This window comes from Phasianus colchicus, chromosome 34 (genome assembly GCF_987193195.1).
Source record: "Phasianus colchicus chromosome 34, bPhaCol1.hap1.1, whole genome shotgun sequence".
Classification (NCBI taxonomy): domain Eukaryota; kingdom Metazoa; phylum Chordata; class Aves; order Galliformes; family Phasianidae; genus Phasianus; species Phasianus colchicus.
In genome coordinates, this window is record NC_143469.1 from 753219 (window position 1) to 777891 (window position 24673).

Here is a 24673-nt window from a genome sequence, read left to right on the forward strand (position 1 = left end):
GCCTGCATTCAAGGCCAGGCCGGATGTGGCTCCGCGCAGCCTGGTCTAGTGGTTGGTGACCCTGCCCATGGCAGGGGGATAGAAACTAGATGACCTTTGAGGTCCTTTTCAACCCAGGCCATTCTATGCTTCTGTGATTCTAAAGCCACAAATCAGCAATGCAGGCAGAGAACTGGGCCATGCAGCTGGACAGCCCTGCTGGTTAACTTATAGGGACTGTGCAGAAGTAAGCAGGAAAGCGTCTGTCGGAATATCTCATGTTAAGAGCAGGACTTACATTTCTCAGCATCAGTGCTAAGGAATACCAAGTGCTTTCTTTAAATCTGCTAATTGCTATTTGTCTTCTGAGATGCTTGTGAGGATCAGCAGACCGTGCACTGTGTTGCACTGCAGGACCGCTCAAAGGGGAAAACGCATAGAAGCACTGATGAGAGTGATCTTAGAAAGGAGAGAGGGAGTGGGGGAAAGAGTTGTGTTATTCTGTATGGCTGGCTTGCCAGTGCAAGGACCTAACAGCAGCAGCCAAAAGGACACTCAGATGTGTGTCCTTACAGAGCATCCTTGGCTGCCCAGAAAGATAACTGGTAGCCATATTCTTATGTGAGCCCAGAAGTCTGCTGTCTCCTCGACAGTAAAAGCATATTTCAAATATCTCAGAGGAGGTCAGGATTTGATCAAGGTATCTGGACAAGGTAAGGCTAATGGAGGGAGACACTCACCTGCTCCATCTCCGATGACTGGGCTGGATTTGGAGCTGAATAGGACATCCATGTGGTTCAAGATGAATTCCACAATGGCCGACAGCACCTCCATGAAGGCAACTCTTCTGCTGATGCAGGCAGACTCGCTCTGCTGTGATCTGAAGAAAAGGCAGACGAGCTAAAGCTGTCATCAGACAGAAGACAGGGCAGATGTGCAGCCCTTGGACAAGGCTTTGGCACGTGCCATCTCTTGTGCCTCACTGCACAGGCAGACAAGACCTTCGGGACAGTGAAGAGATTACATCTCAGCAAAGCATTACCCCAGGGGTCGTACTGGCCACATTGACTGAGAGCTAGACTTTTGTTTTCGGCTGAAGTCCTGCTGCAACAGGCAAGCAAAACACTGGGTCAAAAGGAAAAGAAGTGTGTGGCAGCTCCAGACGGAGGTAAATATATCGCACACACACACTGGGGAGCTTACTGTTACCTTCTTAACAGAAACAGCGAGTTGGGGGATCAGTGAGTTGATGGGGATCGGCCAAATGCCACCAGCACAGCTGCTGGAACAGCAGGAAAAAAACAGGAATTCTTGCAGGCATTGTTAATACCCAAATAACCACCTCCTGGAACCACCCAGTGTGGCATCAATATCACGCCCCCATGAGTAAACCTCATGGGGCAACAGAAAAAGGACCTCAGAGCTGGGGCACTGCTGCACCCATCTCCCACTGTTCGAGTGGTGGAATGCCAACACCAGGTGGGCATCTGGTGTGCAGGAAGCACGAACTGCTTGATTTACAGAGACAACCTTTGGATCTCTATAACAAGCCCAACTTAAACAGAATGAAGACCAAAAAGGGTGCGCAGAGGTATGTGTATGTGACAGGCCATGCCAAGAGGCCCAGGGAAGAGGCAAATGAAAGACATGGCCTTGTACTTACCACAAACTTCTCATACAGTTGGTCGGTCAGCAGGGGTTCGGGAGCTCCCTGAAGTACATTTTGCAGAGGGAGCTCACGCTGCGAATGTCACAGACGTAGCTGTCCTGGGTTAGGTCAGGAATCTGCTCAGAGTCAAATCTGTGGCTGGAGAGAAGGACACAAAAGTGGGCAGAGGGGATTGAAGAAGAGGAAAACAAGTCAAAAGCAATACAAAATAGAGTCAAGAAAAGGAAGGGGTTCCTTTTTTTTTTTTACAGTTATTCAAGTCCTGGTCCAGGCTGTGCTCTTCTCACCTCCCATCCACTAAGCCCAGCTTAGAGCCTCTAAGGCGGAACTGCTTGGTTCTTCCTTAGAGGAGAAAGCTGTCACAGATGTCACTGTAGGTTCTGGTGCAGAAACTGAACAGAGGGGTGTACTTGGTTTCCAAGAAGTGCCAGGACCTAGGAATCAGCCTGGAGAAAGTAATTCTGGGGAAGCCAGAGACACTGCAAGTCCCATCACAGCTCCCACCAGATTGGAGGTGTTAAATCTCATGTCCAGAGGAGCTCTGAAACTGATTCAGTACACTCTCTTTGGCCAAAAGGCTAACGTGGGATTGGCTCGCACAGTCTGCTTTAAGCAATGTTAGATGGATACCCAGGGCACACAGGCAAACAGAAAAACTCTTCTAGCTAAGCCATCCAAGCCAGCTGCCTCAGCACTCCTTTAAAAACAGTTAGACCTCTCAGCTCTTCTCCTGCCATCTCTCACTCCCTCTATCCACTCTTTTCTCACCGTACTTATGAATCTTCTCTCACACACAGTAATGAAGTTTGTATCATTTGAAAATATACGTAGTATCTATTTGAAGACTTTGAGAGATTGCAAACTTGTCTTCAGCGCTCCGACATTGAACTTTGATGCTTGCCTCTTATTAGCATTAGCCTCAATCCACCCCTCAGCCATCAACTCCCAGTACACAGTTAACCACTGCTATCAACTTGCCCCTTGCTAGACATGATCTCTCTTTAATCTTCAGCTTGCCAACAGAAGAAGATCCCAAGAATGGGCTGTTCCTCAGCATCATGGCCGGAGTGGAGAAGATGCTCTCCCAGGTCACGCCCAAGCACCCTTTTCTTCAGGATCTCCCACTGCACTGATTTCTTCGGGTGGGACTTCACGAAGGAAAAAAAGGAAGGTGGTGAGCTTGCTGTGTTTCTTTCACACTGCACAACAAGGCGTTTCAGATTTGGCTCCGTTGGACAAGGCCAAGCATAGAATCATAGAAACACAGAATCATAGAATTGCTCAGGATGGAAAAGACCTTCCTGATCATCAAGTCCAACCACAACCTAACCATACTAGCCTAACTCTAACAACCCTCCGCTAAATCATGGCCCAGAGCACCACACCCGGATGCTTTTTAAACATATCCAAGGATGGTGACTCAACCACCTCCCTGGGCAGCCTATATTACCGTGCTTAACAACCCTTTCCGTAGAGAGGTGTTTCCTGATATCCAACCAAAACCTCCCCTGGCGCAACTTGAGGCCATTTCCCCTCGTCCTGTCACTCGTTCCAGCCACTCCTCCCCAAGCCTGTAGGGTTGCCGGGGCTTGTTGTGACCAAAAAGCAGGACCCGACACTTGGCCCTAATGAAACTCACTCAGTTTACCTTGGCCCATCGATCCAGCCTATTCAGGTCCCTCTGTAGTGCCTTTCTCCCCTCAGCCCAATCAGCACTCCCTCCACACTTGGCAGGGAGCTGTAGGACGCTGATGGGGCTCTCAAGGTAGACGGGTTGGGACGGCGCCAGGTTCCACGGCTACAGTGACAGTGAAAACTTCAGGGACAGGATGTTGTCCCAGTGCTGGCACCGCTGACGGTTGTCCTGGTGTCGCACGGTGGCCCTGTGTGGGCTTGTTTCAGTGGGGCTTTGCACGAGGGTGTGGTAGGAACCGTCCATTTCTGAAGGGAACTTGGGAAAAAAATGCAATGAAATCAACGCAGTATTTATTTTAATAGAAACAGATGGTTTTGAGGGCGATCCTGCGGGGACAAAGCAGAAGGAGGACGTGTCACTATGTGGGGCTGTCCTCAGAATTCCCATTTGAGACCTCTGGAGGACTCCAGGGGACCCCGTGGTCACCCCAAATCCCTCTGGGTCATCTCCAGACCCTCCCAGAAGAAAACAGGACCCTTTGAACCCACCGGAGGACGCCCTGGACCGGACAAGTCCTCTCTGGGAAATCCCCAGACCCTTCTGAGTGAATCCAAGGATACCCTAGAATTACCTGGAGACCCACCTGGACCCTACAGGATCTTTCTGGGACATCTCCAGACCCTTCTGGATGAATCCAAGGACTTTCTGGATCCACCTGGGGACAACCTTGGGGGGGACAACAGGGGATACTGGTGGTCAGATAGAAAGGACTGGAGGGTACTCAAGGAGACAGAACGGGGAGACTGGTGGGGGTGGGGTGGGGGAAGGGGGCACCAGGGATCAGAAGAGGGGACTGGGGAGGGAAGGGGGGCCGGGGCGGACAGGCAGACAGGCAGAAAGGCAGACAGGGGACGCTGGGGGTCAGAATGGGAAACAGGGGTGGACACTGAGGGGAGGCACTGAGGGGAGGGGTGGGAAAGGACCGAAGTGATCAGAATGGGGGAAGCGGAGGGGGCAAACTGGGGGGAGAGTGCAAACCTAGGGGCCGCACAGAGGGACTGGGGCGTTGCGGGCGACCCACGGCGGGGGGAGAGGGGGGACACGGGGCACCTCCCGCCCCCGAGCAGAGGCCCTGAGGAGCACAGAGGCCCCACGGGGCCAACGCAGAGCGGCACGCGGCCCCCCGGCCTCTCAGCCTCCCAGGCAGGGCCCCGCAGCGATGCCCCCCCCGAACAGCCACTTGTAGAAGCTGAGGCGGCGCTCGGAGCCCCGGGGCCGCCCCGCCGCGTTGGAGCAGCGCGGGGCACGGCAGGACTTCCTCAGGGCCGGCTCCTGGTCCGGGCGCGGGGCGATGACGTCACAGCGCGCGCGACGGCGCGTCGCCGGGACAACGGGCGGGGACAGTCGCGCTGAAGCGCGGTTGCTATGGAGACGCTGTCGCGCATGCGCTGTCGCCACGCGGGCGGCTTGCCGGCCGAAAGGAGGGGAGGGGTATGCCTGATAACATACCGAGAGCGGGTAGTAAAAGGAATGGAGAGAGCTATCCCTAGAACTATCAACTGGTCTGCTCTATATGCTATAAGGCAGGGACCGAGAGAAACTCCTTCAGAGTTCCTAGATAGGCTAAGAGATACCATGAGGAGGCATACATCCTTAGATCCAGGATCAGAAATAGGTATCCAGCAACTTGTATCATTGTTTATAGGACAGTCAGTAGGGGACATATGGCGGAAGCTGCAGAAAATGAAGGGTCTTGATGCACGTAACTTAGAAAGTTTATTAGAGGAAGCATGGAGGGTGTTTAGCAGTCAAGAAGAAGAAGGTAGGAGACAGGATAGCGAATAGTAGTGGCAGCATTAGAAGAGATAGACAAGGCAGGGATGGATAGGGGAGAACCGGGAAGGAAGAGACTTGGTAGGGACCAGTGTGCGATATGTAGGAGGAAAGGACATTGGAAGAGGGACTGCCCTCAGTGGAATCAGAGGGGTAAAGGGCCATGGACAAGAATCCAAGCCCCACTAGAACAATGATGGGGACCAGGGAAACCCACCCTAGTGGATCCACTGGTTAAAATCGAGCTAGGGAATAAACAGCAAAGTATGGAATTTTTAGTTGATACGGGGGCTACGTATTCAATTCTGAATGAATCCTTAACACCGCTCAGTCAAGAATATACCATGGTAAAAGGGGCCACCTGTCATCCAGAAAAGGCATATTTTCTCAAACCTTTAAGATTTAAATTTGGAAAGCAGGTGGGTATACACAGATTTCTGTATATGCCAAATTCACCAAAATCCCTTCTGGGACGAGATTTACTAGAACAATTGGATGCAGAAATAAAATTTGAGGCAGGGGAAATGAAGCTCAAAGTAAAAGACGAGTCCATTATAGAATTACTTAGCTTGGCCTTAATAACTACCCCAATAGACACGGAGATCCCAGAGGATATAAAAGATCAGGTTTTTCCAGGAGTCTGGGAAGTTGAAATCCCAGGGCGAGCTAAGAATGCATCTCCTGTGGTTATAAAGGTTAAGGTAGGGAGCCAACCCCCAAGGATTAAACAATACCCATTACGGATGGAGGATAGGGAAGGAATACAACCAATAATTGACCGATTTATGAAATACAGCCTATTGGTGGAATGTGAATCAAAATACAGTACCCCGATACTACCAGTAAGAAAACCTGATGGTAGCTACTGAATAGTACAAGATTTGAGGGCAGTTAACAAAATAGTAGAGGATCTGTATCCTTTAGTAGCAAACCCTTATACCCTGCTCACCAAACTATGTACTGAATTAGCATGCTTTACTGTCCTGGATTTAAAGGATGCCTTCTTCTGCTTGCCACTTGCAACCGTTGTTCGCATTTGAATGGGAAAACCCCAGTACAGGACGAAAATCCCAACTCACTTGGACTGTACTCCTACAAGGATTTAAAAAGCAGCCCCACCATATTCGGGAACCAGCTGGCTAAGGACCTAGAGCTATGGGAGCGTCCACCTGGTGAAGGGGTATTACTACAGTATGTGGATGACCTTTTAATAGCTACCAAGACTAAGAGGTCTGTTTGGGATGGACAATAAGCTTACTGAATTTCCTCGGACTTAATGGCTATCGAGTCTCTCCCCAGAAGGTACAAATAGCCCGGCAGCAGGTAACATACATGGGATATGGCATCGCTGCAGGAACACAAACATTGGGAACCGCTCGGAAGGAGGCTATCTGCCAGACCCCCGAACTGCATACATCTAAGGAGCTTGGAACATTCCTGGGGATGACCGGATGGTGCCGTCTATGGATACCCAACTATGGAATACTGCTAAAACCGCTCTACGCGCTGATAAAATCTCATCCCAAAGACTTAATATGGAACGGGAAGGCTAGAGGGGCATTCCGACGATTAAAGCAGGAGCTAATGAAAGCCCCAGCTCTGGGTCTTCCCGATGTAACCAAGCCCTTTTTGCTATTTTCCTATGAGAAACAGGGAATAGCTCTGGGGGTATTAGCTCAGAACCTTGGGCCATATCAAAGAGCGGTAGCCTATTTCTCTAAACTGCTCGACGAAGTAAGCAAGGGCTGGCCAGGGTGCCTAAGGGCTGTGGCTGCTCTAGTAATCAACATCCAGGAGGCTTGAAAGTTTACAATGGGGCAAAAGATGACTGTACTAGTGTCCCACACGGTCTCCACAGTGTTGGAAGTGAAAGGGGGACATTGGCTTTCCCCTCAGCGATTTCTAAAATATCAAGCCATTTTAGTGGAACAGGACGATGTAGAAATATCAGTAACGAACATTATTAATCCAGCCTCATTTCTCAGTGGAGTTACAGGGGAACCTGTATCCCATGGCTGTCTAGAGACTATTGAAGCTGTATATTCTAGCCGTCTGGACTTGAAAGAAGAACCATTATAGGATGCAGAAGACACCTGGTACACGGACGGCAGCAGCTTTGTCTGACAAGGGACCCGTAAGGCAGGGTATGCAGTCACGACCATTGAGAAGGTAATAGAGGCCAAGGCCCTACCTCCAAATACCTCAGCACAAAAGGCTGAAATAATAGCTTTGACAAGGGCTCTAGTACTGTCAAAAGGGAAGAAGATAAACATATGGACAGACTCAAAATATGCCTTTAGTATTGTGCACGCTCATGGGGCAATATGGAAGGAGAGAGGCTTGTTGTCCTCCCAGGGAAAGAACATTAAACATGCCCAGGAGATACTCAGACTCTTGGAAGCCGTACAGCAACCTGATAAAGTGGCTATTATGCATTGCTGTCCTCATCAAAGGGGGAACAATGCGGAAGAAATGGGAAACACCTTAGCTGATCGAGAAGCAAAACAGGCAGCCGAGAACACAGTGACAGAGGGATCCTTGATTCTGGATGGTAAAATTCAAGTAGATGGTGAGCCAAAATATTCAAAGGGAGACTGGAATTTGATAAATGATTTAGGGGGATGGGTAGGAGAAGACGGGTGGGCCTTTACGCCACATGGAAAGCTAATTATTCCATCCGCTATATTATGGGCTGTAGTAATGGCAGAGCATAGGAAAACCCACTGGGAAACGGAAGCCTTGCATAGGAGTTTAATGCGACAAGTGGTAGCTAGAAATTTATATACCACAATAAAACAGGTAACCCAGCAATGCGAGATCTGTTTGCAGAATAATCCCAAGACAGGTCAAAAGGTCCAGGTAGGGCAGATAGGAAAGGGAAATTTCCCTGGACAACAGTGGCAAGTAGATTTTACAGAACTCCCAAGAAAAGGGGGGCATAGGTATTTGTTGGTCTTATCTGATACCTTTTCAGGATGGCCCGAGGCATACCCATGTAGAACCAATAAGGCAAGAGAAGTAACTAAAGCGTTATTGCATGAAATCATTCCAAGGTTCGGGGTGCCGGCTGTGTTATCTTCAGATAGAGGGCCTCACTTTGTTGCCAAAATAGTGCAGCAAGTAAGTACCCTATTGGGAGTCAATTGGCAATTACATACCCCTTACAGGCCTCAGTCCAGTGGTCAAGTGGAAAAAATGACCCACCTGATAAAGTTACAGCTAGTAAAGCTGGGACAAGAGGCTAGAATACCATGGCCCCAGGCATTGCCCTTGGCTTTATTAAGAATCCGGACTAAACCTCGAACCAAGGAAGGGTTGAGCCCTTATGAGATTCTCTGTGGAAGACCTTATGCTGTACAAAAGGGGGTTTCAGTGCAAGTGGGGAACGAAATGTTGAGTGAGTATATGGTAAGCTTGGCAAAACAACTAAGGAGAATGGAAAAGGCAGTATTTGGGACCAGGGCACAAGGCCTGGATGGTCCAATACATGATATCTCTCCAGGCGACTATGTTTATGTTAAATCCCTCTCAGATTCACCCTTGGAACCAAAGTGGGAAGGACCTTATCAAGTACTCACCTACACAGCAGCTAAAATAGAGGGACTAATTCTGTGGATACACCATAGCCGCCTGAAGAAGGTGACTCAACCACTTTGGACTGCAGAGACCAGGGGACCCCTCCGAGTGGCACTCCGAAGGAAACAATAACATGAGGGACATTGAAAGATTAATAATGGTGTTGTTGAAACTACTGCTAGGAGGGGGAGGGGAAGCCATACATAACATAGATGTTAGAATTAACATGTGGGTTACTTGGGCTAACCAAACTAACCAAGAATCTTTTTGCCTCGCGTTACAATCAGCCTCAAACCCCTTCCGAACATGCCTTATTGGGGTTCCATGGGGTTTTCAGTGGTCTGTATTCAAAAGTTATGTGAGCAACACTGTGGGCTTGTCTGCGAACCTCACAACTCTATGTGGTACGCTGGGGATAAGCCCAGGATCCACTCTGACTTGCCGGAAGTACAAAGCAAATACGGGGGTAGAAGATGCCTTTCATATGAGTGTTATAATTAACAGTTTGAATATTAGCCGTCCAGACCCAGAAGAGTTAGATTTGTTGGGAGCGGTAGTGCATAGTGAATCCAGACGTGACCCAAATAGAACGCGGTGCTTTCGCTTTGGAGGCAAAACAGCGACGAGTGCAGCCTCCATGGCTGAGTATTGGGGTAAAAACGAGTTAGAACTTTGGAGGACCATGAATCGCATAAGCCATGACTCGACCTTCACCTATGTATCTGGGAGTAGCCTCCCTTGTGAAGAAGAAACAGATAATGTGTGGAATAACAGTATGCAAGCAAAACAACTGCCACCTGGGATATTTCTAATATGCGGGGATCGAGCCTGGCCTGGTATACCGGTAAGGCCAGTAGGTGGGCCCTGTTATCTTGGTAAGTTAACCCTGTTTGCTCCCAGAATGAGAGACCTTCTGAACAGCACCATTTGGAAAAGCAGTAAGTCACACAGGGGTGGCAGGAGCGTACACCAATTATTGGAAACCTGCAATAGTCAGATTACATTTTGGAATTCTCCTGCTGTAATAATAGCCACCTTTTTTACTCCAATACTTGCTGCAAAGAATGCCGTGGATTTGGAACGGCTGGCGTGCTTTACAGCAAAAGAATTAAATCTTACCTCGGCAGTAATATCAGATCTGGTATACGATGTGGATAACATACGCCACGCAGTACTCCAAAACCGAGCTGCTATAGATTTCATATTACTTGCTCAGGGCCACGGTTGTGAGGATCTTAGTGGAATGTGTTGCTTTAATCTTTCGGACCACTTGGAATCAATACACAAGAGGCTCATGAAGATAAAAGATAATATACAAGAAATACAAATAGAAACTAACCCAATTACGGAGGGACTAAAAGAGATATGGGAAACACTGACTAGCTGGCTGCCTAACTTCACTTGGCTCAAGAAACTATTTGTATCTGGGATTGTCATAATCTTTCTGCTCGCGTTAACATGCATTGCAATGAGGTGTGTACTATGGCTGTGTAAAACATCGGGATCAAAGAGTAGTTACGAAACATGGAAAATGCATAAGCTGAGGCAAAAGGTGGAAAGTGGGAGTTACTTTAAGGTCTGTAACATCGCTTGGTTTTGCTAACTCAAAAGAAACTCGCATCACGTAATTTAACCCTTCTTGCTAACTCAGGAGGAATTTATTGCTTAGTTTAGGGAATTCGTCTCTTAGTTTAACCTCTTGTTAGTTCACGGGGAACTTATTGCTTAACCTTTGCTAGCCCAAAATACGCTCCCAACAGACAGCCTTCTCTAGTCAGCAGAAAGGGTCCCTGAGAACGTGAGGGGGAGGAAAGGATAGGCAGAATTAGAGATTGCTGAGGTATGCAGGATGGGAGAAGAGCTCAAAACTGGGACAAAGGTCGAAAGGACATAGCGAGGAAGACATCTGACTTCATCCCGGAACAACCACCAGAGGGGGAGGAAGACGTTGGGCCTTCATCCAATAGATGCTACTGTGCATGCACTGGGGAGGGGGACAGTATGTAAATGAACTCCCGGAAAGGTGAGTGAGTCTTGGGTAACACTCCTGAATATGTATGGATTGACTTATAAATGTAATGGGATCTCACTTTCCGGTGTGCAAGTTAGGAGGAGCGATCCCCCTTGCACCTGGTGTGTGGCGCAGCGCTGAAATAAAGATGTACCTGCTCTTATAACCTACGTGGGTTAGAGAGTTTGATTCTGCAAATCAGTATCGCTGATAAAGCAGATTTTATTTGCAATTGCAGTGCCGGGCGTCCCGCAAGCAGAAGCACGGCTGCAGAGACAGCGTTCCATCCTTTATGCCCTTTTATGACCTGACGCTTCTCTTTTCCTCTCTTGGTTACAGAAACACACAAACACAGAAACACCAAGGTTGGAAAAGACCTACAAGATCATCCAGTCCAACCGTCCACCTGTCACCAATAGTACTCGCTGAACCGTGTCCCTCAACACAAAATCCAAACGTTCCTTGAACACCTCCAGGGTCGGTGACTCCATCACTCCCTGGGCAGCCCATTGCACTGCCTGACCACTCTTTCAGAGAAGTAGTATTTCCTAACGTCCAGCCTAAATCTCCCTTGGCGCAGCTTGAAGCCATTACCTCTAGTTCTATCGCCAGTTACAGGAAAGAAGAGGCCGACCGCCAGCTCACTACAACCTCCCTTCAGGTAGTCGTAGAGAGCAATGAGGTCTCCCCTGAGCCTGCTCTCCTCCAGACTGAACAATCCCAGCTCCTTCAGCCGCTCCTCGGAAGGCCTGTGCTCCAGACCCCTCACCAGTGTCCCTGCCCTTCTTTCAACCTGTTCCAGGGCCTCAATGTCTTTCTGGCAGTGAGGGACCCAAAACTGGACACAGCACTCGAGGTGCGGCCTCACCAGAGCTGAGTCCAGGGGGGACGATCACTTCCCTGTTCCTGCTGGCGACACCGTTCCTGATGCAAGCCAGGATGCCATTGGCCTTCTTGGCCACCTGGGCACACTGCTGGCCCATGTTGAGCCCACCGTCGATCAATACCCCCAGGTCCATCTCCTCTACGCAGTCTTTCAGCCACTCTGCCCCAAGCCTGTAGCATCGCCTGGGGTTGTTGTGGCCAACGTGCAGGACCCGGCACTTGGCCTTGTTGAACCTCATCCCATTGGCTTCAGCCCAGCTCTCCAGCCTGTCCAGATCCCTCTGTAGGGCCTCGCGACCCCCAGGCAGATCGACGCTTCCAGCCAACTTGGCGTCATCCGCAAACTTCCTGAGGGTGCACTCATTGCACTTGCCCAGATCATCAATAAGGATCTTGAAGAGGACAGGCCCAGCACCGAGCCCTGGGGAACACCACACACTCGGACCGGTCGCCAGCTGCATTTAGCTCCATTCACCACCCCTCTCTGGGCCTGGCCTTCCAGCGGTTCCTTACCCAGCCAAGAGCGTACCTGTCCAAGCCACGGGCTGCCAGCTTCTGCAGGAGAATGCTGTGCGAGACAGTGTCCAAGGCCTTGCTGAAGCCTAGGCAGACTACATCAACAGCCTTTCCCTCGTCTACCAGACGGGTCACTAGATCATAGAAGGAGATCTGGTTGGGAAGGGAGGGGAGGGGTGGGGAGGGGAGGGCAGGGGAGGGGAAGGGAGGGCAGGGGAGGGCAGGGGAGGAGAGGGGAAGGGAGGGGAGGGGAGGGGTGGGGAGGGGAGGGGAGGGTTTCTGCTGATTCCTGTGGGACAGCATTGACCGCTACGAGGCCATGCTGGTCCTTCCTGGTTTTTATGGGTCGTGACTGGTTAGCGCTCCTGCTGGTTCCTATTGTTGGGGTCTCTACTGACCACCAGGAGTCCATCCTGAACTTTTCAGGTCCGTACAGGTGTGCGCTCCTTCTGGATCCTACAAGTTCCTCTGGGATTCCACTGACCACTGGGAGGCCCTCACTGCAAGGAAGAGATTGAAGCCCTGGGACGTGGCCAGAGAAGGGCAACGAAACTGGTGATGGGTCTGGAGCACAAGTCCTATGAGGAGCGGCTGAGGGAGCTGGGATTGTTCAGCCTGGAGAAGAGGAGGCTTGGGAGAGTCCACATTGCTCTCTATAACTACCTGAAGGGAGGGTGTAGTGAGCTGGGGGTCAGCAAACAAACCCCTAACACCAACCACAGCCATAACTCAACCACAACCCCAAAGCAAACCCCAACCAACAAAAAATCCATAACCCCAACCAGAATCCCAGCCCCAACCAGAACCAGAACCCGAACCAGAACCCCAACCCCAAGCTCACATTTCCAATTTCTGAGTTTTGTGCTTCCGTTGCCCTCTTTTTTAATGACTTAATGAAATAATTGCAGTGAGAAATCCATTCCTCAGCGCAGACTGGGGAACTGAGCAGCCGTGAGCAGAGCTGAGTGCTGCTGGGGCCCCACGCGGGCGGGGCAGTGAGTCACAGTGGGGCCCATTGTGACGCGTCCCCGTGCCCCACAGGTCCAGCAGTGCCAGCGCTGTGCCCCTCACTTTCCGTCAGGACTCTGATGGGACAGCACGCGAGCAGACCTGCGGTGCAAACCGCCCCTCAGGCCGAGCCGCAGCGCTTCCTGCCGCCCGTGGCCGCCCGGGCCACGGCCGGTCCCCAACCTCAGCCCTCATCCTCTGCGATGGAGGAGAGAAAGCCTTTCCGCCCCGCGGAGGCCAAGGAGAAGGGCAGCCCCTCCCTGGAGCCCACTGTTGTGCCGCCCGGTGAGTGAGGGTCCCTGCAGGACTGGGGGGGGAGCGCCCTCTGCACAGTGCGGGGGCTGCGTGGGGCGGCAGAGGGCAGAGCCCCCTCCTAACCCTAAACCTGAACTCCAACCCCAACCTCAACCTCAACTCCAACTTTGACCCTAACCTGAAACCCAACCCTAACCTCAACCTCAACCCCAACCTCAATCCTAACGCTAACCCCAACCCCAACCCTAACCTGAATCCCAACCCCAACCTCAGTCCTAACACTAAACACAGCCCTAAACCCAACTCTAATTCCAACCCCCCCCGGCACTCCCAATTCCAGCTCCCCGCTTGGACACCTCTGGGATGTCTATGTGTGCCGTGGAGCGTTACGCGATGGACAACATTGAGGCCTTTGTCCGGAGAACAGAGGTGACTGCGGCCGCTGCCGTCGCAGCGGTGCCCCATTGTCCCCCCAGGCCCGTTTCAGCTGCAGGAGGGCTGTGCCCCCCTGCTCACGCTCCCCCCACTCTCTGACAGCCTCAGAATGAGGAGCAGAAGATGAAGTTCCTGCAGAGCATCCGCACCATCTGCAACACCACAGCGGAGAGGAACACGGCGCAGGAACTGCGCATCTTCTGCCGCCGGAACGATCTTGTGGAGAACATCACGGTGAGGGGCGGTGGGTGCTCGAGGGGGGGCAGTGGGCGGCTCCGCTCCTCCCGGCGCTGCGAGCACTGAGTGCCCGGTGCCATCCCGCTGTGCTACAGGTGCTGCTGGCAGAGGAGCCGCACGAAAAGCTGAGCTCTGAACTGCGGCTTCAAGCGATAGCCACCATCACCGCCCTCAGGTACTGCCCCACTGCTGCCGGGATGGCCCCGCAGCATTCGGATGGCCCCACACTGCCTGTATGGCCCCGCAGCCCCAGGGGACGATCCTGGTGGTACCGGGCTGCTGCTCTCCCCCATTGGGGCTGGCCACACATCTCCATGGAGGAAGGGGGCTCCTCCCGGCATTGCCCCCCCGCTCTGCGGAGTGCTGCCCATGGGGGGGTCCACTCCCCATCCCGCAGCACAGCGCTCTCAGCTCCGCAGTCCTTGTTTCTGCAGCAAGGTGGAGGGGGCGTTGGAGGAGAAGATCCCTCTCTTTGCTGTGTGCTTCCAGAGCATCCTCCTGCTTCCCTCGGAGCAGGACCTGGACATAAACCTTTACTCCAAGGTGGGTGCTGGGGAGCTGCAGGGCCTCCCCGCCTTGCAGGACAGGGTCTTGCCGTGCATTCCCCGTCCTCCTCCCCTCTGATCTCCCCCCACTCTGTCCATGCTGCAGACTCTCAGAGCTCTGGATGACATGCTGCACACACTGGTGTTCGTCCACCCCACTGCCAGCATTGGAGAGGAGTTGAAAAACGTCTTCCAGGTGAGCTGTGCCCGTGGGGGCTGCATGGAAGAGGGGTGTTCCTCCGTCATCCCCACCACCCCAAAAACCTTCTGGGGTGATCCGGGGGGGCCGCAGCGCAGAGCAACAGCTCCTCTTCCCACAGGTGCTGCTGCCCTTCACCTCCATGCAGAACTCAGCTGCACGCCAGAGGGTAGTGGGGCGCATCTGGAAGCTGTGCCATTCACTGGCGCATTACTGCCAGGAGAGGGTAAGGGCCCGACCCCCACAGCCTGGGGTCTTTGACCCTCCTTTTCCCCGCTCTCCCCTCTCTGGGCGTGCACTCAACATTCTGCTCTCCACGCACAGCCCCATCACTCCTCGGGACAATCCAGATCCACCCGCTATGACGAGTTCCGCCTGCCCGTGCTGGGGCAGCTGGTGGGAAGCCTCATCCTGTGCTGTGCCTTCCAGGAGGACAAAACGCACCGCTGTGCTTTGAGCGCTCTCCATCACCTCTACAAATTTATCCTGTGGAGAAGCCGTAAGCAGATGGCCACTGACTGCCTCCATCCATTGCAGACGTCCCACGGGGCTGAGCGTGGATGGCGCTGCATCAGTTGCCGCTCAGGGCAGTGAAGAACCCCATGGCACTGGGGAGCTGTGCCCCAGGGCCCCAGCTCGGGGTGGAGGCAGCTGTCCAGCTCCCTGCAGGGCTCCCACCGCTCACACACCCACGCCTCGCTCTCCTTTCCAGGCTGGGAAGTGCAGCCAGATGAGCAGAGGAAACAGGAGCAGTGGGAAGATGACCACGAGTTCTCCCTCACCTGGACCACCAACACCTCGGTCATTTTGCTGGTGAGGAGGGATCGCCGTGCCAGGACTCGTGGCCACAGGGTCTGTGGGGATGGGGGGAACACGGCTGACGTTCCTTCCCCCCCTCTGCGTTTGTTCCTCCCAGCGCTTTGCAAAGCACTTCCACTCTTCGGAGAGAACCGACCTCATCCTCCTGGCGCTGCAGGCCATGAAGGACTGCAGCAACTACAACACCCAGGTTGCTTCCACCATGATGGCCATGCTGACGGTTGACTTCAAGCCTACACCCAACGATGTGAGCAACCGGCAGCTGCTTGCCAGGCGGCTGAGCCCATGGGGTTGGGGTTGAATTGGAGGCTGGGGGTTGGTTGGGTTTGTGTTGGGTTGAGTCCTGGAGGTTGAGTTTGTGTTGGGTGCTGGATGTTGGGTTTTGGTTGGGTTGGATGATGGGTATTAGGTTGGGTTGGATGCTGGATGCTGGGGGCTGGGTTTGTGTTGGGTTGGGTCATGATGGTTAGAGTGGGGTTGGGTTGGGTTGGGTTGGGTGCTGGAAGGCTGTGTTGGGTTGGATTGTCCTGCACGGCACTGGTCTGATTGGAGATTTCAGGGTGCTTGGCCCCTCTTGGGGATACCTGGAGTGAAGTTCTGCTGTCCCCATGACCCTTCCAGGTGCAGCGCATCGTGACAGCCATCCACAGGAGCAGGAAGCTGATCACAGAGGAGAAGGCACTGAGGCACATCCGTGGCACCTTCCCCTGGCTGGCTGCCACCAACCCTAGTGCAATGACACTCAGCCTGCTGCACTGCTCCCCCACCTGTGACAAGTGCGCTGCCCCCACCCCCTGTAGAGAGATCCCCACCCCACAAGGACAGGGATCTCCACTCCACGTGGATAGGGACCCCCATCCCAAATGAAGAGAGGTCCCCACTCCACACACAGAGGGAGACCACCCCATGTGGAGAGGGATGCCCACCACACATGGATAGATAGGGACCCTCAGCCGATGCGGAGAGGAATCCTCAGCCCACACCTAGAGAGACCCTCACCCCACTCATAGAAGGACCCCCAGCCTACACAGAGAGGGACCCCCACCCCACTCTTAGAGAGGTTCCCGCTGAGGATGGCTCTGTGCTGCAGGGACACATGGGAGCTGTGGGAGTTGGCGCTGTCCTCGGTGGACGTGGTGCCAAAGATGGTGCAGGAGCTGCTGCATCTGCTGGAGATCGCACCGCTGGGCCAGGAGACCGAGATCGGCACCCTTACCCTGGCCGTGAGTTTGAGGGTCTCCCGGGAACACTCCCTCCCCCCTCCCCCCAACCCGGGGGAGCAGCTCAGAGCTGAGCGCGGTCCGGGTGCTTTCCGCAGGCATCCACGGCGCTGCATGAGCTCCTGCAGTACCTGGAGTACGGCCCACAGGTGCGAGCGCTCTTCCCAGAGCTCTTTGTGGCGCTCATCATCCAGTTGGTGTCCTCTGGGGAGCTCGGTCCGCTGGAGGTCGCCGCCATCACGGAGGAGCCATTCCGCCCAACTGCACCCACCTGTGCCATCAGGTAACAACGCCGTGCCGCGCTGACCCGGCGGCACCACCCAAGCTGACCCAACCCCACGCTGACCCCCAGCCCCGCGCTGACCCGTGACCCCACGCTGCCCCATTTCCATGCAGGATGGTGGTGGAGACAGCGCACCTTTTGCTGCTGTGCACTGATATGGACAACCTGGCGTTCTCCATGGAGGCCCATGACCTGTGGGCGCAGCTGCTGGGCGCTGGCAGGTGGCGGAATGGCCTGCACTCCCTTGCCAAGTACGGCCCCAACCCCCTCCTTGTGCTGCCCCACACTGCCCCACACACTGCCTCACATGGTGCCCCATGCGCTGCCCCACATGCTGCCCTCCTCAAATAAGTAGGGATCAAGATGGGGAGTGCTCAGGGGTGCCAAGGCGAGGTGTGCAGATGGAAGAGCACACTGTGGGGCAGGAGGGGCTGCTCCGGTCCCTGTCCCCAGCCTGAACCCAGTGGGATCAGCCCTCCAACATGGGCTCAGCTCTCCCCCCATCCCACAGGTTGATGCTGGGGAACTGCTGGGCTCAGTGCAGCCGCATCTTCATCCACCTGCAGAAGCTGCTGCAGTACCACCAGCTGCAGTGGAGGGAGGTCCCGGCCATGGCGCTCTACTTCGAGGTGGGTGTGGGGATGATGCAGGGGTCCCCTTGGGGGGATGTGGGGCTGAGTCCCCTCCCGCGTGCTGACCGTCACTCCTCACAGATGTGGAGCTGCCGGGGGCACCGGAAGGATGACACCCGCACAGAGAAGATCTTCAGGAAATACATCCACAGCGAACGGCGCGAGAGCAGAGAGCTGGCGCTGCGCGGGCTGCAGAACCTTTATGCAGGGAGGATGCAGCTTCTGCTGCCCGATGTGCTGCTGTGGCTGCAGGACGTGCGGGCTGATGTCAAACTGCAGGCCACGTGTCTGCTGCAGGACATCCTTGCACAGCACCCCGCCAGCATCCGAGGTGTGCTCAGCCAGCTGGCCGTGCAGCTGCTGTCCTGCTTCAACGAGGTGAGGGTCGCGGGGCAGCAGGGAGCACCCAACATCCTCCGCACTGTGCAGAGCTCAGCACCACTCCCCATGTGTGTCCCCTTCCAGGACAACGCAGAGGTGCGCTGGCGCTCCATGGAGCTCTTTGCGCTGCTGCTGGAGGCGCCAGGCAGGAAGCAGCTGCTGCCACAGGCAGAGAGGAGTCTGGTGCCACTTTTCATCCACATGAATGAGGACATCCCCAACGTGGCCCAGGTGGGAGCAGCTCATGGGATCACGGGGTCGTGGGGTTCACCTGGCGTGACCGCAGCCCACCCTGCTGATTCACTGCTTTGTGAATGCTGGGAAAGGCCTCTGAGGTCAGCGGGTCTGACCAGCAACCCCCCTCCACACCCTGCCATACAGTCCTCCTAGATCTCCGTCCCTTGTTCACTCATACAGCCCTCCTGAATACCAGATCCGCCCCCTTATATGCACGCCACACCCACCCATACAGTCATTGAGCTTAGGAAAATCCTCCCACATCCCCCCCGCCATTCCCCCAGACCATGCAGGCCAAGACCATCTGTGGTGCCACCCCAGGGTGGGGATGGTGGTGACCTCCCAGGCTCTCTTGCCACCCCCCCCCCACAACTGTGTTGCTGTCCCCCAGGCTGCTCAGAATGCTCTGATCCATGCCGCCAAGTTCCTGGGCTGGCAGCAACTGCAACGCTTGGCCAGTGAACGGGAGATCTGGATGATCGCTGACTGCCTGGTAAGGATCCACACCTTTCAACCCTTCTCCCCCACATCGGGACCTGTCCTGCTCTGGCAGAAAGGGAGGGAGGCAGCTCTGTGGGTGCCTCCTCCACCGTGCTGTTCTCTGCAGCTTCAGAAGAGGGACAGAGATGCGGAGCAGTACCTCAAGCAGACCGTGCTGCATCTGCACAGCCCCCAGGCAGCTGTGAGGGAGGCAGCCGTGCGCTTCCTGGGTGAGTCCCAGTCCCGATGCGTCCCCATCCCTCTGCCCCCACCCCCGTCTGAATGCTGTGGGTTCACTGCGCAGGGGAGGCCCTGGGGGATCACTGGGGAACCGATGGTTTTCTTGGGTGTTATTGAGGCAACACTGGGATCATTGGGGCATTATGGGGTTCACTGGGCATTGTGTAGGGTCTCTGGGGGTCGTTGGGACACCATCGGTCCTTGGGGGCAGTTGGGGCACCATGGGGGTCATTGGGGTACCATAGGGTCCCTGGGACACTGTAGGGTCTCTGGGGATGATGGGAACGCTATTGGGGTACTGTGGGGTTTCTGGAGATCCTTGGGACCTCATGGGGGTTCCGGGGGCACCGTGCGGGTCCCTGGGCGCTGTGTGGTCTCTGGGCACCATGGGGCCGGGCAAGTGTTGACAGCGACTGTGTGTGCAGGGATGCTGGGGCGGCAGCTGAAGAACGAGAACCAGGAGATGGTGTTGGACATCCGTAAAGGTGAGCCGTCCCCCCGCTGCCCCGCGCCCCAGGAAGCGCCGTGTGGGGCTCACGTGGTGATACAGCCCCGCTCCATTGCAGCCCTGCAGGGTGCCAAGGGAGACAGCGAGCCGGCCGTGCGCTGCCTGGTGCAGCAGACACTGCTGATTCTCTGCCAGATGGAAGATGTGCCACCCACCAGGCCTAGGGGCAGAGCGTCGCGCCAGTGGTTCCGGAGGATGTGGAGGGAGTAGTGCCAGTCCAAAGTGTTTGGGGGTGTTTGCATTCTGCTCCTCACTGCCACACTAACGCCAACCCTAAGAGCAACCACAGCCCCAAAGCAAACCACATCCCAACCATAACCACAACTCCAACCTGAACCTCAAGCACAATCATAACCCCAGCTGACTTGCGAAAACTCCATAACCACAAAGGAGTGATAAAAGCAGGTATGTTTATCAGCACTGCGTGCACACGCTGGATGCAAACAGGGTAACCCCTCCTAGCTTGCAGCTCCTCCTAGCTTGCAGCTCCTCTTTCCCAAAGCAAATGCCACTAATGCACTCCCAAAACAGAGCTGCACCCCGGAGAGGACGAGCTGGGCACGACACACAAAGGTCCCGCGGTCTCTGCATCTGCGAGGGGAGCAGAGCAGCCCTCGCGGGTGCTTTGGGACACGCCTGAGCACCCCTGCGTGTCAGCAGGTTGATTGACAGTCAGTCTCCTCTGATAAGATCTCTCCTTCCCAATTCCAGAGGAATTTCCACCCCTCCCCAGCTGGATCCATGTCACCTTTGTGGTGGAAAAACAGCCCGAGAAGAGAACAAGTGATGTCAAGAAGACAACCAGGTGAGACTGCAGGCTCAGCGTGGGATCTGCACGGGCTGTTTCCCTGACCTGGCAAGAGCCCAACCCCACACAGTCACTGTTCAGGGCCGCCCAGCGGCACTGAATGCAGCACATGGAGGGCTGGCATGGGGCTGCCGGGAGCCAGCGCAACCCGAGAGCTGTGTGTGGGTAAGGCTGTGTTGCAGCCAAGGGTCCCGGCTCAGGGTTGCAGTATTCAGCCCCAAAGCTGTCACCCACTCAGGCAGACCCCTCCCACTCTGTCCTTTCAGTCAGCTGCCAGCGGTCCCGGGGGCATCTTCTGCCAAAAAGCAGCCTCAGAAAAAAAAGAAGGGAAAATGCTCCACCAAAAGCAAAGTGACAGAGATGGGTCCAGCACAGGCAGTGCAACCTCCACGCGGCAAAGAAGAACAACACGGTGTGGTGAAAGCCCCCACTAGAGGAGGAGTGACAGAAAAGGCACGGGCCAAGCTCAGAAAGCACTGCAGAGCCCCAGCCCTGCAACAAACAACGCTGGCAGCCCTATGGTCCTCCAGCTCTGAGACCAGCCTGCCCGAGGAGCGCACCTGCAATGCCTCTGCTGCGGTGCCACTGACACACAAGGGGAGCAGATCTATGCAGAGTCAGCCACCAAAGAGCAAAGCGGGGCTCCCCAGGCGGGGGATGTCCTGTCCACGCTGACCAGGGCATAGGGTGCCCAGGAGAAGCAGAGCTCCACCTGAGGCTGCAAAACAGGTGCACAGTTCCCATCTCTGCCATCCCTGGGTGCCTGTCTCAACCCTTCCGTGGTTTTGGCTCGCAGTTTGCTTTCTGAGGCACTTCTTGCCATACAACTCCGACTTAATCTAGGAGATGCGAGGTGGGTGTGGCAACCAACATCACTTGGTGGGCAATTTTACATTTGAAAGCATTTCTTTGGAGCTGTTTGCCTTTGGAAGAGATTGCTCAGGAGTGTTTACTGGCTGAAGATCTGGCCTGCAACCAAAAACTCCAGCTTGGTATGGAAGAACTGGGGAACACCACCATCGTATTCAGTGAGAAACAGGATGCAGGTGGGCTTCCTCTGATCTGCTGGCGAGGCCCGGGAGATGGGAAGAAAGGAGTTTCTGCTGAGATCCCAAAGCCAGGAGCTGCTGCTCCAAAGACAGCTGACTCAACCACTTTGGATTTGAACTGTCACTCCAAAGAGAGCTGCCTCTCTTTTGTGGCCCCTTTTGGGTTTATAAATAAGTTTGTACAGTTGCTGTGTCATCAACCGAACAACAACCCCTGCTGACCCATCACTACTGAACATCAAGGTCTGAACTACGAACCAAGCTGGACCCGTGGTGGTGACTGTCTCTCTCCTGCTTGCTACAGAGACTGCTTGCTTTTATTTCCCATCTTTTCTATCGCCCGTCTTCCCCATCTCCCTGAACAACTTGGATTTGTAATAAACTGGACGGGCTAACATCTAACCCGTTGTGTCTTCATCTCTCCGTCAGCTGTACATACATTAAAAGAACCTCCCCTTGCTCTGATAATGGCAGCGAGACAGTGCCGTCTCCTTGAAGAAAAGCAGAGGGAGAGGGACAATGGGGACTCTTCCTTCCAAGACCCCTTGGCTCTGACAGACTACATTCCTTGCAGCCAGCAGAAGAGAGCGTGACTTTGGAAAATGAGGAACTTGAGATCCCAAGGCTGCAAGGAATGTAGTCTGAGTTCCTCATTTTCCAAAGTCACGCTCTCTTCTGCTGGCACACAGAGCACACCGAAGCCCAGGATTTGGCAGCATTTGAAAGGCGTAGCTATGCATGAGGCTGGGCCTGGGCCAAGAGGAGACTGTTTCCTTCCAGCTCGCTGCTCCTTCAGATCCCTGGTGGGAAGAGAAGGGCTTTCTGGGAGGCGCTGGCATAGCTTAGGGGCAAAACACTGCAGCTGGGCGACTTGTAGGGAAGGGATAAAGGGAGACAGAGAAATGGCCGCCTTCCCTCAGCGTTCTGAGCTGAAGCCACCCCGGGGCTACGCATGAGGGAAAAGAACTGAGCTATTATTTGAGAAGAGTCTCTCTTCTTGTACAGAAATCCATCGGTTGTCAAACCACATGGGAAGAGATGGAGGAAAATACAAGAAAGGATCCGTCCCTGAAACTCAGGCCCCAGGAGAAACAACTCCGCATTTAATAGAAATATTTGCATTCCCTCGCCAACTGCGTTTTGAGTAAAAGCTAGTCCCGTGTCCAACAGATTGTTAAGGTACCATGTTGCAATTGAAAATCCAAACCCTGGCTTTAGAAGCAAAGGAGAAGCCAAAGCCTGCCCCCCGATCCCCTGAAACGTTGCTTCTCTCTCTCAGCCTTGGCAGGCACTCGGCCGGCCATCTCTAAGAGGGCACGGGTGTGCTCCTCCCAGACAGCTCGTACCCAGCAGTGAATGTGGCACCAGGCGGCGTGGGATGGGCTGCCAGGAGCCCCCACTTCACAGGGCTGTCTCCTCCCCAGCCCTCAGCAGAGCCCCAGCTCAGCCGGAGAGCTGTGTGTGGAAAAGGCTGTGTCACAGCCAAGGCTCCTGGCTAGGGGCTGCAACAGGTGCCTCTTTTGAGCACTGCTGTCGCGAGCATTGTTCCAAGATCAAGGTGGGCTGACTGTGAACGTTTCAGAAGCAAGAAGGAGAAGGCCAGAGGCCCGGAAACGTGACCTGTGCAGGAGCTGCCCTGAGCAGCCGAGCACTGGACATCTAGCACTGAACACTCGCTCGTCGAGAGCAGCTGCTTTGGACCGGCCTGGCCAGCACCGCAGCAAGCGATCTCAAGGCACGAGGGGCTTTGGGGCTTCACGCTGTGCTGCCATGCAGCAATGGCAGCAGAGGGCCAGTCTGGCGGAGTGTACTCTGAAGAACTGTCCCAGGATCATAGAATCACAAGGTTGGCTACGACCTGCAAGATCATCTAGTCCAACCACCTGCCCATTCCTATCAGTACCACAAGCACTAAACCAGATCTCGCAGCTCCTCGTCCAGGCGCCTCGTTCAGCACTGCCAGGGATGGCGGCTCCACCACCTCCCTGGGCAGCCATTCCAGCATCTGACCGCTCTCTGAGAGAAAAACTTTCTCCTAGTGTCCAACCTAAACCTCCTCTGGTACAACTTCTGGCCGTTTCCTTGGGTCCTGTTTGTTGCGTGGGAGAAGAGGCCAAACCCCTCCTCATCGCAACCTCCCTTCAGGTAGTTATAGAGAGCAATGAGGACTCTCCCGAGCCTCCTCTTCTCCAGGCTGAACAATCCTAGCTCCCTCAGCTGCTCCTCATAAGACTTGTGCTCCAGACCCATCACCAGTTTCGTTGCCCTTCTCTGGCCACGTCCCAGAGCCTCAGTCTCTGCCTTGTAGAGAGGGCCCAAGACTGAACACAGCACTCGAGGTGCGGCCTCGCTAGGGCTGAATACAGGGGGATGGTCACCTCCCTGCTCCTGCTGGCCACACTGTTTCTAACGCGGGCCAGGACGCCGTCGGCCCTCTTGGCCACCTGGCTCACCGTCGGCTCACGTTCAGCCCAGCATCAACCAACACCCCCAGGTCCCTTTCCTCTTCACACACATCCAGCCACTCAACCCAAGCCTGCAGCGCTGCATGGGGTTGTTGTGGCCAAAGTGCAGGACCCAGTGCTTGGCCTTGTTGAACCTCATCCCATTCACCTCAGCCCAGAGATCCAGCTTATCCGGATCCCTCTGAAGGGCCTCCCTCCCCTCAGGCAGATCCACACTACTCCCAACTTGGTGTCATCTGCGAACGTACTCAGGGTACACTCAATCCCTTCATCTAAGTCGGCAATAAAGACATGAAGCAGGATGGGCCCCAGCACCGACTCCTGGGGGACAGACACCACTTGAAACGGGTCTCCAGCTGGATTAACTCCATTGACCACCACCCGCTGAGCACGGCCCTCCAGCCAGTTCCTTATCCAACGGGGGGTAAAACTGTCCAAGCCACGGGCAGCCAGTTTCCACAGAAGGATACTGTGAGAGACCGTGTCAAAGGCTTTGCTGAAGTCTAGGTAGACTGCATCGACAGCCTTTCCCTCATCTACCAGTCTGGTCTCCCAGTCGTAGGAGATGAGGTTGGTTGAGCACGACCTGCCTTTCATGAACCCGTGCTGGCTGTCACCTTGCAATAAAGAACAGACAGCAAGGAGTCTTGTGCTTTTGCTTAGAAACAGAGAGGCAAAATCCTTAGCACCAAAAAACACAGAATCACACCACTGCCAAGGCTGGAAAACACCTCCAAGATCATCCTGTCCAACCGCCCACCTACCAC

The 24673-nt window shown here is 54.5% G+C and overlaps 2 protein-coding genes and 1 long non-coding RNA gene across 6 annotated transcripts; 2 read left to right on the forward strand and 1 right to left on the reverse strand.

The window, feature by feature from the left end:
* Positions 1–870: 870 nt before the first annotated feature.
* LOC149913827 (uncharacterized) lies at positions 871–7890 on the reverse strand. Of its 2 annotated transcripts, none has more exons than XR_016460949.1 (5): positions 4323–7890; positions 3928–4010; positions 1936–3670; positions 1643–1786; positions 871–1258 (listed from the first exon to the last, which is right to left on the reverse strand). It is a non-coding gene; the product is annotated as an uncharacterized LOC149913827 (long non-coding RNA). The 2 variants fall into 2 exon arrangements; XR_016460948.1 differs by having other exon boundaries at positions 871–1261.
* A 4871-nt stretch (positions 7891–12761) lies between these two features.
* Positions 12762–20379, forward strand: LOC149913828 (maestro heat-like repeat family member 5). Of its 3 annotated transcripts, XM_090128812.1 has the most exons (21): positions 12762–13398; positions 13709–13797; positions 13906–14037; positions 14136–14215; positions 14475–14583; positions 14692–14781; positions 14906–15010; positions 15109–15283; positions 15497–15597; positions 15701–15850; positions 16225–16379; positions 16694–16826; positions 16922–17106; positions 17220–17357; positions 17618–18116; positions 18204–18350; positions 18748–18849; positions 18964–19066; positions 19502–19561; positions 19643–19989; positions 20296–20379. In XM_090128812.1, the coding sequence occupies exons 1-20, from the start codon at positions 13194–13196 to the stop codon at positions 19792–19794; spliced, it is 2910 nt and encodes a 969-aa protein (XP_089984938.1). In that variant the 5' UTR covers positions 12762–13193; the 3' UTR covers positions 19795–19989; positions 20296–20379. The 3 variants fall into 3 exon arrangements, with proteins under 3 accessions (XP_089984938.1, XP_089984935.1, XP_089984937.1); XM_090128809.1 differs by having other exon boundaries at positions 18748–19066; XM_090128811.1 differs by lacking the exon at positions 20296–20379 and having other exon boundaries at positions 18748–19066; positions 19643–20266.
* On the forward strand, positions 20099–24271 carry LOC149913829 (uncharacterized). Its single transcript, XM_090128600.1, has 3 exons — positions 20099–20204; positions 20296–20389; positions 20659–24271. Exons 1-3 carry the CDS (start codon positions 20099–20101, stop codon positions 21065–21067), a joined length of 609 nt encoding a protein of 202 aa, XP_089984726.1. The 3' UTR covers positions 21068–24271.
* The last annotated feature ends 402 nt before the right edge of the window (positions 24272–24673 follow it).

Excerpts from the sequence above, each read along its gene's own strand:
- LOC149913829 (XM_090128600.1), top strand. The coding sequence starts at position 20,099 with ATGCACTCCCAAAACAGAGCTGCACCCCGGAGAGGACGAGCTGGGCAC. Across the intron at positions 20,205-20,295 it reads GAGCAGAGCAGCCCTCGCGG|AGGAATTTCCACCCCTCCCC; the intron begins GTGCTTTGGGAC and ends TCCCAATTCCAG. Across the intron at positions 20,390-20,658 it reads GATGTCAAGAAGACAACCAG|TCAGCTGCCAGCGGTCCCGG; the intron begins GTGAGACTGCAG and ends CTGTCCTTTCAG.
- LOC149913828 (XM_090128809.1), top strand. The coding sequence starts at position 13,194 with ATGGGACAGCACGCGAGCAGACCTGCGGTGCAAACCGCCCCTCAGGCC. Across the intron at positions 14,584-14,691 it reads ACATAAACCTTTACTCCAAG|ACTCTCAGAGCTCTGGATGA; the intron begins GTGGGTGCTGGG and ends TCCATGCTGCAG. Across the intron at positions 18,351-18,747 it reads ACATCCCCAACGTGGCCCAG|GCTGCTCAGAATGCTCTGAT; the intron begins GTGGGAGCAGCT and ends GCTGTCCCCCAG.